Raw genomic sequence first — 14,309 nt, forward strand, 5'->3', positions numbered from 1 at the left:
AAAAGATCACAAGATGTGCTTTGCTGTGTACAGGTCCTGTTGGTTCCTCTTTCTACGTAGTGCATATATCTTATAATATATACACCAGGTAATATATAGTATGTGGATATTTACTCCTCTCCCCCCACCACACTCCTGCCTCCTCGATTGGCTTGATCCCCATGTTAATGTGTAACTATGTGTGCAGTGATTGCCTTGTCATGCATGTAGAATTGCAAAATTTGTTTCATTAGGTCAGATCGGGCACTCGTGCTGTAGCATTAACATCTAGTACAAGTTATCAGCTCCACTGGCACTTGTGGGTCAAATTCCAGCCCTCCCGAGGCAACCCTGCCATCGTTTTCAATTTGTCTACTTCTCAAGCATTTTCACTCCTTCCTGGCCAGCTTCCTGTGAGCACACTGGAGGGCAGAGCGAAGTCGGTTCAGGACAACCCCATTTCAGGGAGCCCACGCAGGCATGAATAAGGTTGAGTCTAAAATACCTGGGCTAACCTGAGTCTGGAAAACCTGCTCAAGCCTGTTTCCATATCATGATTAACCCCGGGGGTTGGTTGCTAGCCTTCACCACTGCCCTCCACCCCGCCACTCCAGTCCTCAGACTGGCTCTCCCTGGCTACATTATCCCAGAAATGCATGTGCTGTGTAGATATCTAGTCTCATGACAGCTATGCTACGGATGCCCTTGTAACTCTACTCTTAATCCAGGAGCTGGGAGGAATCAGTTACTGAAGTGAATACAAGTTCACCAAAGCCAGTTTTACTGGCGGTGTTGGAGAGGAGCAGCATCGTGCATGTGTATCTTAGATTAGTTCACATCCAAGTCTGCCTGGAATCAGGGGACTGAGAGTCAGGACTCCTGGGTTCTTGATCTTCCCCTGACTCTCTATAGAGTCCCTGGTCTTTTCTGTGCCTTGTTTTCCTCTCTCTAAGATGGTTCTATAAAACTTACCCTACAGTGGCACGGGGAAGCTCAGGTGTTTATTATTTGTGACGTGCTTTGAGGTCCTCAGTGGAGCAAATTATTCTCGCTGTCAGTAGGGTCAGCCTTTAAGTAAGGAGTTCTCCCAGTAGGTGTTCGTGGCTGCGGTAGCTGCCACTTCATATTACTAGGTTCTTGTTATGCAACTCGCTGTCCCGGAGCATCTCCTCGCAGCAAGACCTGGCATCGCAGCACTTCCACCTCAGTTTCCCCACGATGATCTTCAGCCTGCTCCCGCCACAGCCTCCAGCCCACTTCTGGGGTAGCACAGTCCCTGAGTGGAAGCCCCCTTGTTACAGGCAGGCTCCCAGTGGCAACAGCCTGTCTGACTGACTAGCCTCCATCATCCAGGTCAGGTCCACCCTCCTACCAAGGGCTCTTCGCAGGTCACAGCCCTCAGCCGGGCCCTAGCCGGAGCCCAGCTTCTTGCCTCACATCAGAGCAGCTTGTCCACCGTCCGCCCCCTGTCAGCGCTCAGCTGCTGGGCTTTTCTCCTTCCTCACGCCTCCTGCTCTCCTCCCCAGACAGCCCTCCACTGCTGGGGTCTCCTGGGGGGTTAAGTCCCACACCCAGCACAGGTGTAGTGGGGTGGGGCTGACTGAACAGGCCAGACTGGCCCCAGGCCTCTGGTCTCTTAAAGGGGCAGGCTGCCCTCTGACAGCGCTAGATCCTTTTTCTCCCTGTGGGAACCCTGTGTCAGTTGGTCTGAGCAGCGGCAAGGGCCTTAAAGCCAGAAGCCAGTGCCCTTCATGTCTTCTTCTCTCAGCGCATCGATGTACAAGAGCAACCACTAGGACGTGGCTGTTAGTTTTCAGCTCTGGTGCCTCAGACACATTCTCACCTTCGGGGCTGCCTGACTTGTAAATGTGTATATTTTCCTGCCCTTTATCACCGTTTATTCTTGGTAACCCCTGCTAACAAAGCGTGGCTCTCTGTCCCCCTCCAGAGGCTGGAGCATGAATAGCGGTTAACGAGCCTGCATCTGCCTCTGACTGAGCGGACCTGACTATGAGCTCCAGAATGAGCGCTAGAGACTTGTTCTTTTAGACCCAAGGGTGCTGGGATCAGTCCATGCAGATGACCTGACTGGAGGAGTCATTACGTGTTTTTATGGGATCTTCCTTAATGAATTATTGAAGCCCTTTTGGCCATCTGGAGCAGCTGAACCATAACAAATATCCAGCAGTGCTTTAACCCTTGACCATTTGTTGTGTCTACAGGCTAATTTCGACACAAACTTCGAAGACAGAAATGCCTTTGTGACCGGCATTGCCAGGTACATCGAACAGGCTACAGTGCACTCTAGCATGGTGAGTCTCCAAGCCCACCCAGGACCCTTGCATTTCTAGCCCCTTCCAGGGTCTGCGCCACCACGTCTTCATGGCTGTTTTTAGCTTAATTGAAGCTAGTGTGGGTACGCCTGCCCACGCTGCAGTCGCCCCTCCCATTGCCGGGTAGACATAGTGGTGCTGGTCCATAGTTCTTTCTCGTGGGCATTCCACAGCCGTGCGTTTCTGTATGTTTCAGAATGAAATGCTGGAGGAAGGACATGAGTACGCAGTGATGCTTTACACGTGGAGGAGCTGCTCTCGGGCCATACCCCAGGTAAGAGGTAGCACTGGATCCCTTCCCAGAAGGGACATGCTAGAGCACCCAGCTGGCTGTCACTTACAAATGCCTCCATCTGTGCTGGGGAAATCAACCAGAAGGAGAGAAGACTCTTATTGGAGTATGGTGAGAAGCTGGCATGAGACTACAATGACCCACCCCCCCAACCAGCCCACTGCTGGGGAGGAGCGGGGCATGGGCTGCAGTGCCAACAGCACTAGATAGCTGCTTTAGTAGCTGCAGAGCTCTGGGGTACATGCTTTGAGTACTTGTGCTGTGCCCAGGGCAAGACCCATCCCTGTCTCTTATGAGGAGTGCGGGTAGCACCTGCTGTCATTAAAGCTGTGCTGTAGATTCCATTCTAACCCCTCTTCTTCGGATGCTCCTCACTTCCTCACATTTCTTTGGAGCTAGAAATTGTTTCAACCCAAAGTTTATTTGCTTTTGAGAAGTTAGGCCCAGATGATTTCAGTGGGAGTTAGGTGCCTAAATACCTTTAGGATCTGGGCTTTAGCGTGAAAACAACAGAGCAGTATTTGGAACACACTTTCCCCCTCTTTCTATTCCACAGGTTACATTGGGATGATTTCAAACTTGACTTGTTTGGGGGCTTCCACTGAGATTTAAACATCACGTTAAGTTTGAAAAAAATCACTTCATTATCTTTAGTGTTAAACTTGTTACAAGCCTGTTGCTTGATTCTGCCCATCTTGAACTTGAGACCAGTGCAAACTGGAGTGAAATTCCACATTTGGGAGGGGTGGGGAATTTTTTTAGGCATTTGTGTTGAGTGGCGGCTAATCGAAGCTGCCCAGAGGCAGTGGCTTTGCAGTGTTGGATAGGTAGCAATGCAGGCTGAGACGCAAGAGAAATGCAACGTATCCCACGGTTCCACCGTTAACACACACAGACATACATCACTGCTGTATGTGTAGATCAGTAGGATATAGATATTGTGCACATATACAAAGATCTCCTGGCTCAGCGTTCAACCTTGCCAAAGGCTGGATGAACACACATTTTTTGGCTGCTGGTACATTTAAGTATTGATCCAGCCATGTTTTTTGACACCTTTTCTAGCCAAATTTGGATATTTTTCTAGCCCCACGAGCGACAACAAAACCCTAAATGTTGAAGGGCCCAGTCCTGCCAACACTCACACACAAATTTGCTCATCTGTGGTCCTCTTGAGTGATTTATTGCAGGAGTAGGCTCAAGACCTGTATGCTGTAATGTGAGCCCATGTTACGTCACTGTGGTAGATGCTCTTGGCAGGGCAGATACAACATGCTTTTATTATCCACTGTGACACCAGGGTTTCTCAGTAGTGCGATACAGCCAGAAACCTATGTCCACATGGCTGACAAGGCTGATGGTTATGCCTCTGTGGGACCCCAGCAAAGGTCAAAATGCAGTTCCCGTGGGGCTGTCCTTTGCTGATGGTTTAATGAGTCACAGCCTCCTGGGGCTTTTCAGAGACTGAATATTTGCTTATTCCCAATGATTTTCTGTTGCTGTGCTGTAATTGCCTCTTTTGATCACTGAAACATGCTGCAGGCAGAGTTTGAATGGACGGGGAGAGAGAGAGAGAGACAGAGGGAGGGAGAGAGGGATTGCCAGGGCAATGGGAGAAGGGATTGAATGCCACAGAAGATATGTTTTTTTGGTGGATTAAAATCTTTACCCTCCTGGTGCTGTTACTCTGCCTATCTGAGTCGCATGCTGCGCTGCCTCAATGCATCTCTTACATGGATTCATAAGGGCAAAGGTGCTTTTATGGCCAGATGTTTTATAGCAGATTCAGCCCCAAACACATGATAGAGCAGCTGCACTGCTGCTCTACATTGTGCCAGTTTGTATCAGCCCAACAGGGGCTGTCACATCTGTGAGAACTGCTGAAGCAGAGTGCGCTCTGGCCATGCCCTCGACATGCCCCTTACATGTGGTGGCATGGAGCTGGCCATTTGGGGGTTTGCTTATACAGGGGTGCTGTTAAGGCAGCTTTCCTGTGGTGCAAATTCATTGGAATGGGGGTTGAGGATCTTCCTTACATCATAGTGCCCACACAGAAGAGAGGGGAGGTAAAGTTGAGAGAGGCCTCAGAGCTGAATTTCAAATGAATTCAGAGAAGCATGAAATTTGGCAATGCCAGATTTGGATCAGTGTGTATAACTCTTACCAGGGTGTCCATTAAAAAGACAGAGTTTGGAATTAAAGCAGGTGAAATTCGGATAAGCCTCTCCCCGTATCCAGCTTTCCATGACCTGGATGTAGGTGACTTATCAAGATATTTTTAACTTGAAAATGAAATAATAATAATAATAATAATAATAATAATAATAAAGCCCCCACAACACTTTGTAGTAGAGTCACAACACATTAAAAAAAACCCATGACTTGCTATTGACTGTAACAGGTCTGTTCCAGAGCTGCAAGAACATTAAAACCTCGAATGTACTTTGAATTTTGTGACTTTGCAACATGAGGCACGAGTGCAACTTTACGGCACGATGACCTTCCATCTTCATGTGATGACATCAAGCCAGGACTTACATCCTGTATGATAGCCAGGCAAAAATGTATCAGAAGACTTTGCTTCTCAGAGCAATGCTGCAGGCTACCATCCTCGTTTATAATATCGGAAAGGAATCCGAGGTCTGAGAATTGCTTCCTTAACAACAAACCTTGTCTTCAACTCGACTGTTGTCCTTAACCCAGGCTGGGCTTCACCTTGTCATGTTGACCTTGAAATCAGCAGAGAATCGGGGCTGGTGCAAACCAGAGATGTTGTTAGAAATGCTAATGAGGACCATTTGTTGCTGTTGTTCAGGTGAAATGTAACGAACAGCCGAACCGGGTGGAAATTTATGAGAAGACTGTGGAAGTTCTGGAGCCGGAGGTCACCAAGCTGATGAAGTTCATGTATTTCCAGGTAAGTGGTGAAGGAGGGAGGCAGGAGCTCTGTTCCCAGTTCAGTATTTGTGGCTCTCTGATCTCATTTCCCTGCCAATCCAGCCTGGAGGACACCTTCCCAACTCCTCTTGGTAGAACTGAGACACCCCTTAGCTTTGTAGCTGCCAGTAGGCATGTGGGATACCTCACAGCAAAATCTCTAAGGCACACAACTCTTGCCTAGCCTCAGATTTAATTATAAACTCAAAATTCAGGCCCGGGTCATAAACCTTTGGGCCCGGAAGCTTATGAAGGTCCAGATGGCTTCAGCCCTGCTGTAGGTATTTGCTCTGCAATGTATTTCTATTTCTATACCAGCCACCCCACTGGTATTTAGAGACAACAACTAATGCTTCTATTGCTCTGCCAAAGGAAATGAAGGATTAGGAGGGAACCGTCACCCTCCAGAGCCTGAACGGTGGGTGTTGAGGAAGACACAAAGGCACTTACGCCACCGTTTTTTGTTGGCATTTCTGCAGCAGGGGGAAATATTTGAGTTCAGTGCTACTTGTGGTAGAAGATAACAAGCATGAGGTTGCTAGACCACCTGCCTCTTTTATTTTTGCTCAGATTAATATTTTTCGTCAGCCACTTCCACAGCTGCCCATATTCACTTTGCTTTGACGTGACAGTGCTTTTGGGGAGGTTTCCCATTCTGTCTGGACGCAAAGCCGGGCCCAGTCCAAGCCACCCAGTTGTGAGAGGACTCGGATAGTGAAAGTTTTCTGAGGCTGGGAACCGTTCCTCTGCAATTACCACTGTAACTGTCCAACGTCAATAAGGGCACAGAGACTTAAATTTAGCAGTGCTCAGACTTGAGGCATCCCAAAGCACTTAACAAAATAACACGGTGGGTTCTGGCAGAGCATGTAGACTGACAGCCGGGCTGTGCTCCAGGAGCCCATGCAGAGCCTGGGGCCAGGTTTCTCCCTTGCTCTTTTTCAGTGCCATGAGATCTTTAACGTCCACCTGAAAAAGCTGTGCAGGAGGACTCTTGGCGTAACACCTCATTTGATCTGACAGAGCTCCCCACGCTACGTGACATCGTCAGCCCAAGGCCCCATACAGGGTTTGAACCCGCATTCCTCTGGCCAGCAGTGAGAGTACTTTCAAATGAGCTGGGATATTTGTAACAAAGCCTCTTCATCTGTCATCAGTGGGGTTTGAATGTGGAACCTCAAGCACTGCAACAGTGTACACGCTCTGCTGGCAGTTTTCCGTTTGGTGGGACGGTCGTTAGGTGGGGACATGTCGCACACACGTGCACACCGAGCCACTGGATTACGTAGTTCTACTAAGCACGGACAGGGCACCCGCTAAGTACGTTCCCCTCCCGTTGTCTTCCAGCGCAAGGCTATCGAGCGGTTCTGCAATGAGGTGAAGCGCTTGTGCCATGCTGAGAGAAGGAAGGATTTTGTCTCTGAGGCCTATCTCCTGACGCTGGGGAAATTCATTAACATGTTCGCCGTGCTGGATGAGCTGAAGAACATGAAGTGCAGCGTCAAAAATGACCACTCTGCCTACAAAAGGTGGGAGGGGAACCACCTGGCTTGCACATTTCTGTAGTGTGTGGGGAGGAGGCATAGGATGGCCAGGGCCAGGGCTGTGTCACATTTGCTTCTGACTCAGGGCAGGAGGAGGAAAGATGACCCAGTGGTTAGGATGCTAGCCAGAGCCTGGGGTTTGAGTTCCTCCTCCATCACAGACTTCTTGTATGACGCTGGGCAAGTCACTTAGCCTCTCTGTGCATCAGTTCCCCATCTGTGAAACGGGGACAGTAGCACTGCCCTACCTCACAGGGATGTTTTGAGGATAGAGTAAAGATTGTGAGGTGCTCCGATACTACTGTAATAGGGGTCAGATAAATAGCTTAGATAGAGAGAGCTAATGAGATTATTTTGCAGGTGATTAACGGTTTCTGCTAAAATGCTGTGCAGTGCCAGATGGCTGCTAAACTAAACAACAATGCAAAGCATCAGCCTAGGAGTTGCATGAATGTAGTTAGAGTTTTAGCGGCATAAGTTTCCAAAAAGGATTTTGCTTTTTGGGGCATTTTCCCCTTAAAACTATAGAATATATTCAATGCAAACCAGTCATCAATCTAGCAAAAGAGGAGACCAGATGGCAGGAAACAACAAACTTGCAAGGCACCCATGTCAGGTTAAAGATCCTGGTTTACACAAAGCTTTCTTTACTTGTGTTACTAATGACATGTAGGGATATTAAAGGTATAACATTTTTAAAATGTTTCAGTTTCCCTATCTGTAAAATGGGGATAATGTTACTGAATTTCTCTGTAAAGCACTTTGAAAGCAATGGATACAAAGTGCTAAGAGCTAGCTATTATTATTATTTTCACCATTTATGTTGTTTGCTCATTAATAGAACTTTGCACACCTTGGACAGTAAAACTAATCTAGGCTGTTCATGGTCACCTTCACATGCCGGTTCTCAAGCACTAGCAAAGTGTTACAGTGTCTGCACTGCAAAGATCCCAGAGTAATAGCCTAGTGTCGAGAGGACAAAACACTAAGCTGTGAGTCAGGAGGTCTGAGATCTAGTTCGGGCTCCCCCCTTGGCTTGCATTACAATGTAAATGGGTAAATATCCACTTAACCTCTCTGTGTCACAGTCTCCTTGTCTGCAGAGCAGGGAGAATGGACCATACTCAGAACTGTGAAGTGTTTTATCGATAAGGGACACTGTAAGGGCTAAGTATTATTCTGATAAAAAAGCCTGTTTTCATTTAAAATGAAAAGAAAATCATGAAAATGTTTCTATTATTACAGTATTAAATTGTATAACATTTGTTTTGTTTTTTAACCCATCCTACGTGTTGGGGTAAAATGACCTGACTGCTGTGTTAACATGGCATCAACATTGTGACTCCACCGAAAGAGTTAACATGATACAAAGAGCCCTGGATAACACAGGATCTCCTCCTTTCAGAGCTGCCCAGTTTTTGAGGAAGATGGCTGACCCCCAGTCTATTCAGGAATCCCAGAACCTCTCCATGTTCCTGGCGAACCACAACCGGATCACACAGGCGGGTCGCTTTCCTTCACTCTCTCTCCCACCACTTGCTCAGCAAAGTTACCAGTTAGTTTTGCCCAGGTGGGGTCACCTTCCCATGCAGAGAAGAGGAGACATGATTGCATTGGCAGGGCTAAGAGCGCTGCAGGTTCGGCTCTTGAGATGGCTACGTTGTTCATCATGCCCCTGATCTAAAGCCCAGTGAAGCCAATTGGAGTCTTTCCGTTGACGTCTGTGGGCTTTGGATCAGGCCTTACCTCCAGCTAACAGAACATCTGGGATGACTTTAGAGTTCTCAGAGTATCAGCTACCAGTGATAAAGAGAAGGTGTTGGGATCAAAAAGACACAAGATGAGTGGAATGAGGTTGTCTCATTGGTAGAAGATTTACCCTTCAATCTCTCACACCGAGGTTCCTGTTTTCACCGACTGGGTGCATCCAGACCTTGAGTCTTCTCCAGATGAGACATGCACAATGTAAAATACAGATGGAGCTGGGAAGGGCCACACTCCACACTTCCACTCCATCTCGGGGATTGCAGATCAGAAAAAGGCTTTGAAAAATGCTCCTTCCTGATCCCATGGTTTGTGCCGATGAGGTAGAACATGACACAAAGACAAGAGAAGACACTAGCAGAGTGGAAAGTCTCCTCTTGAGCCAGATCATTTCTCTTCCTCCTGTCACGTCACAGTGTTATGTTTGGCTGTTACCCCTGGTTCTCTGGTGACCACACTGGAAGAATCAATCTAAGGGGGGAGTGTTGTTCCTGACGGCCTGAGCGCTGGAGAAAAGGGGTTTGTTTCTCAAGCCCGGTGCCCTAGCAGAGATAACATTTCCTATACAGCCACAGGTGAGGCTAGCAAGTGACATTCTCCTCCTGTGCCTGGTTCTGAAACCTTGGACACAGGCTCAGGATGACTAAAAACCACTAACGGTTTAACTAAACACAGATGGCCCAGTCAGTCTGCAAGCTGCAGGGTGAAAATCATGCTCCTCAATCCTCCAAACGTTTCCTCCACCTTCCTCTCACTGTGGGATTAATGTGGGGCCTGTTGGTGTTTCAGTGTCTGCATCAGCAACTGGAAGTTATCCCTGGCTACGAGGAGCTGCTGGCGGATATTGTCAACATCTGTGTGGACTACTATGAAAACAAGATGTACTTGACACCCAGTGAGAAGCACATGCTCTTAAAGGTAAATCCCTCTTGCAAGCGCTCTCGCAGTCCTTGGCTTTTATTCCATTTCTTAGCGGTGAAATCCCTTTGTGCTCCCACATGTTTTTTCTCTCCCTTTTTCTTTCCTTTGTTCCCTTCCTCCCTTGTGGTGTCAGATTTGCGGAGGGTCTCTCCACGCACGCAGAGCCAGATTCTCCTCGAGACAAGGGCTAGAATGACAAGGATGCAGCCTCTCCAAGGAATTTCAAAGCTCCTGCCAAGCCACCTTGCTCCCTGAGCCCATTCTCCGTCTTCCCTCCCTTAATCTTTTGCTCCTTCCTTCAGCTGGGAATCCATAATCTCCACTGCATCCCCCACTTCCAACCTTTACTTCCCCCGCTCCAGGGCCCCGTGACGTTCCGTCCAGCTGGGCACAGCTCTAAGCATGGGTCACTCAGGCGTGTTCAGAAGCAATACCTCTGCCCAGGGGCTGAGTGTGCTGCCTTCATGGCATTCCCAGCTGCCAGAGCAGTAACTCGTCCCTGTATAAAGAACAGGAGCACTTGTGGCACCTTAGAGACTAACAAATTTATTTCAGCATGAGCTTTCGTGGGCTACAGCTCACCTGTATGGCACTTTCAGTAGATCACTGGGCTGGCTTTTCTCAGTCTGTTCTCTCTCCTCTCCTCTTTAGTCTTCCTGTCCTTCTGCTATCCTTCCACAGACCCTTTCCCCCCTTCTTCCTTTCTCTCTTTCCTCTGCTCCCCGTCTCTCCTCGCCACCAGCTTTCTCCTTCTGGACCCTTTACAAGGTCGGCAACCCTGCCCGGCACACCCAGAGGATACTTAATGGCTGTTCTGTGCATTCAGCCAGCAGGTGGAGCCTCTCACTGAGGAATGGGAAAGCTCTGTGCACAGCCGACAAGTGGTGCGTCTGTTGTCACGCACAAGTGTTTAGGAGCCACTCTTTGTGTGGGGGGGCCAAAACTAGCATCATGTGGCAAACCAAACCCTGGATCTGATTCCCCCCCTCCAGACTTAGGAGCCCCTGAATGTTGCTGCTCAGGCCCCTGGCTAGCAGTGATGGAACCGATCGTTGGATTCTTTGGGCTCCTTCCAGCATTTGTGTTGTAACCCCAAAGAGGCCACAAAGTGAACGTGTCAGGATCTTGGGCGAAGGTAGCGGGGACGAGTGGCAGGAGCTCGATAGGCAGGAACGACCGCCGGGGCTCAGAGTACGTATCAGGGTCAATAGTCAGGCCAAGGGTCAAGCCAAAGACTGGTTGGGGATCAGGCCGAGGGTCAGTACCGGGTGTCAGGGTCCGTGTGAGTGTTCCGTCGTTCAAGCAGGGGTCATGGTCCTAGTCAGAGCTGAGGTCAATAGTGGGAGTTCGCAAACAGAGAATGCAGGGTGGTCATGGCAGCTAGCTAGTGATTCACACTGTTACCTGCTGAACACTCCCTGCCCTGCCCCTTGTGTTTATATAAGTACAAAGTAATGCACACCGGAAAACATCATCCCAACTATACACAGAAAATGATGGGGTCTAAATTTAGCTGTTACCAGTCAAGAAAGAGATCTTGGAGTTATTGGGGACAGTTCTCTGAAGACATCTGCTCAATGTGCAGTGGCAGTCAAAAAATGTTAGGAATCATCAGGAAAGGGATAGAGAATATCAGAGAAAATATCATAATGCCACTATATAAATCCATGGTACGTCCACACCTTGAATAATGTTTGCAGTTCTGGTCTCCCCATCTCAAAAAGCGTAAATTAGAATTGGAAAAGGTGCAGAGAAGGGGTATGGAACAGCTTCCATATGAGGGAAGATTAAAAAAACTGGGACTGTTCACCTTAGAAAGGAGATGACTAATGGGGGATATGTTAGAGAAGTCTATAAAATCACGAATGACATGGAGAGAATGAATAGGGGAGTGTTGTTTATCCCTTCACATACCAAAAGAACTGTGGGGAACCCTGTGAAATTAATAGGCATCCAATTTAAAACAAACAAAAGAAAGTTCTTCACACAGTGCACAGTCAGCCTGTGGAACTCATTGCCATGGAATGTTGCGAAGCTGGAAAGTATAACTGGATTCAAAAAAGAACTAGATAAGTTCATGGAGGATCGGTCCATCAATGGCTATTTGCCAGGATGATGAGGGATACAAGACATGCTCCGTGTGTCCCTAAACATCCAACTGCCATAAGCTAGGACTGGATGACAGAAGATGGATCACTCTAAATTACCATGTTCAGTTCATTCCCTCTGAAGCATTTGGCACTGGCCACTGTCAGAAGACAGGATATTGGGCTAGATGGACCATTCGTCAGACCCAATATTATCATTCTTATGAGATTGTCCTCAACATTTGTGAGTTTAATCTGGAGCAGAATGTTGAACTTTCCCCAAGTGAACATGGCTTTTCATTACAAACAGGTTGAAATTTCACCAGGGGAAAAATTATGAATTTTTCAAATTTGCTCTGGGATGAGATTTTTCCATTTTCGTTTTAACATTTTATGGCAGCAGAAACCACCTTTTGTTCTTGAAAAAACAAGATCAAGGCGAACGTGTTATGTATCCACAAATATTTGATTTTCCCCACCCTACCCATCGCCAATTTCACATGGCTGGAGCTGTGATACAGGACCCTGAAATCATGCCTTCTCATGCCCCATAAAAAGGAATTCCCTTCTGACCTATGCTATCTATTTATCATTTCATCACAATGACTCTAGCCTCTCCTGTTGTCTCCATGTCCTTCCAGGTGATGGGCTTTGGTCTGTACCTGATGGATGGGAATGTCAGCAACATTTACAAACTGGACACCAAGAAGAGAATCAATCTTAGCAAAATAGACAAGTTCTTCAAGGTCAGTGGCCTGTGCAGGTCGGGTTTGAGATTGTTGTAAATTAATGATCCACACGGCTTGGGTGTGATTTTTAAAGCAAACAACAAACGTATTTAAAGTTCAGAAAAAGGCCTAAGGATCTTGAGCCTGATCCAGATCCTTCTTGAGACGGCGGAGACGGTTGGATTGCCATGAATCTGGGTGAGCAGGTAGTCGTTTGTACTAGCTTGAGAAATACGGGTTTTCCAGCCCTATTGAAATTCTAGTCCAATTCGTTATGGTCTCTGAGTTTAATGATTGGCTTTTCTTTTCTCTTTACCCCACCATTGACCTGACACACCATCACCCCAAGGAGCCAAACAACCCCTTGCCTTGCTTTGTGCATCCTCATTTCATCTGTAAACCAGAGCCCCTGTAGGATAAAAATATGAATTGGAAGCTTGTGTCCACCTCAAAATGCTCAAGGGGTTCCATAGAGAATTAATGCCAAGCTTTGCTGGAACAATTTCCCTTCCTTCGTTCTGGGCTGGGCTGTAGCTGTGTGCCATGCTGCGCTCAGGGAGTGGGTGGCAAAGGGTCTGTGCAGGATAGGGAACACAGGACAAGTTTCCGCCTGATTCCTCCTGGGACTCTGCATGTTTGCCAGGGTGTCCACCCAGACCAGACCAGCTCCACTGGCTGCTGCAGAAAAAGCAAAGGGCCAAGTCTCTGTCCTTATCCTGCCTCTCTTTTCCCTCTTTGGCTGGTCCAGTACCTAGCCCTTAGCAGAGCCCCTGCAACCCCTGGCTTGGATTGCAGCTGTTCCCTGCATAGGAGAGCGTCTTCTCCCTTCCATTGCTCACATGCACAGGGCCAGACATAAATTGGCCCTGTAGCTTTGGGGCACATCAGCACTAGCAGACATGGTAAGATCTGGCATTGAGTAGTTGTGGCTGCAGCAATGAAGAGGCGAATAAAGCAGGTTTTCCTTGTGAAATGTATTGTATCCTATTAACTTTCCATTAACTATGCTAATACTTGCCGTTGGCTTTCCTTCCACTGGGTCCTTTTGCCAATAACTTAGTGGGAGGGATAGCTCAGTGGTTTGAGCATTGGTGTGCTAAACCCAGGGTTGTGAGCTCAATCCTTGAGGGGGCCACTTAGGGATCTGGGGCACAAATTGGTCCTGCTAGTGAAGGCAGGGGGCTGGACTCAATGACCTTTCAAGGTCCCTTCCAGTTCTAGGAGATTAGTATATCTCCTACTATTATAACTTTCCTTTCATCAAGTCCCGTTGACTTAATTTTCCTTCTAAAATGAGGTGGTGGTGGGGAAATCCCTGTACTATTAACGATTTCTGCCTCATTCAAGTGAAAATGAAAACCAACCTTGTACTTAAATGGATGAATATTGCTCAACCACAAGAGGGTTTTGCCCTCGTACACAGAGCTGCTGTTTGCTGCCTTGTCACTCTCATCACTTCCTGTAAACTCATGGTGATGTCAGTGTAGGAGATGCGTTGAGCCCGGAAACTTAGGTTAGACTAAAGCATTTAGATCCTCGGGAGACTAAACTGTTGTGTGCCATGGGCAGAGAAGAGGAGAGACCAAGGTGCCACCAATGCCCGAGGCCGTTTTTGAAGCAGCAGGAACCCCGAATGCTAGTGTGCTGCTTTATTTCTCTTTGAGGGGGAGGGGAGGGACGGGGTGACTTGTTCAGGGTTATGTATGTATCTTTTCTATAAATAC

The 14,309-nt window shown here is 47.7% G+C and overlaps 1 protein-coding gene across 4 annotated transcripts in view; it reads left to right on the plus strand.

Annotated features, from left to right (window-relative positions):
* The window catches only part of CYFIP2 (cytoplasmic FMR1 interacting protein 2), a 77,675-nt gene that overhangs the window by 11,971 nt on the left and 51,395 nt on the right, over positions 1–14,309 (plus strand). For 3 of the 4 annotated variants that reach the window (XM_045026871.1, XM_045026872.1, XR_006581566.1), the window contains exons 3-9: positions 2,202–2,291; positions 2,509–2,586; positions 5,420–5,521; positions 6,889–7,070; positions 8,491–8,587; positions 9,639–9,767; positions 12,499–12,603. In XM_045026871.1, the coding sequence (XP_044882806.1) occupies positions 2,202–2,291; positions 2,509–2,586; positions 5,420–5,521; positions 6,889–7,070; positions 8,491–8,587; positions 9,639–9,767; positions 12,499–12,603 (783 nt within the window). Of the gene's footprint in view, positions 1–2,201; positions 2,292–2,508; positions 2,587–5,419; positions 5,522–6,888; positions 7,071–8,490; positions 8,588–9,638; positions 9,768–12,498; positions 12,604–14,309 lie in introns of those variants that run through there. The other variant, XM_045026873.1, reaches the window with a different exon arrangement.

This window comes from Mauremys mutica, chromosome 8 (genome assembly GCF_020497125.1).
Source record: "Mauremys mutica isolate MM-2020 ecotype Southern chromosome 8, ASM2049712v1, whole genome shotgun sequence".
In the NCBI taxonomy this organism is placed as follows: domain Eukaryota; kingdom Metazoa; phylum Chordata; order Testudines; family Geoemydidae; genus Mauremys; species Mauremys mutica.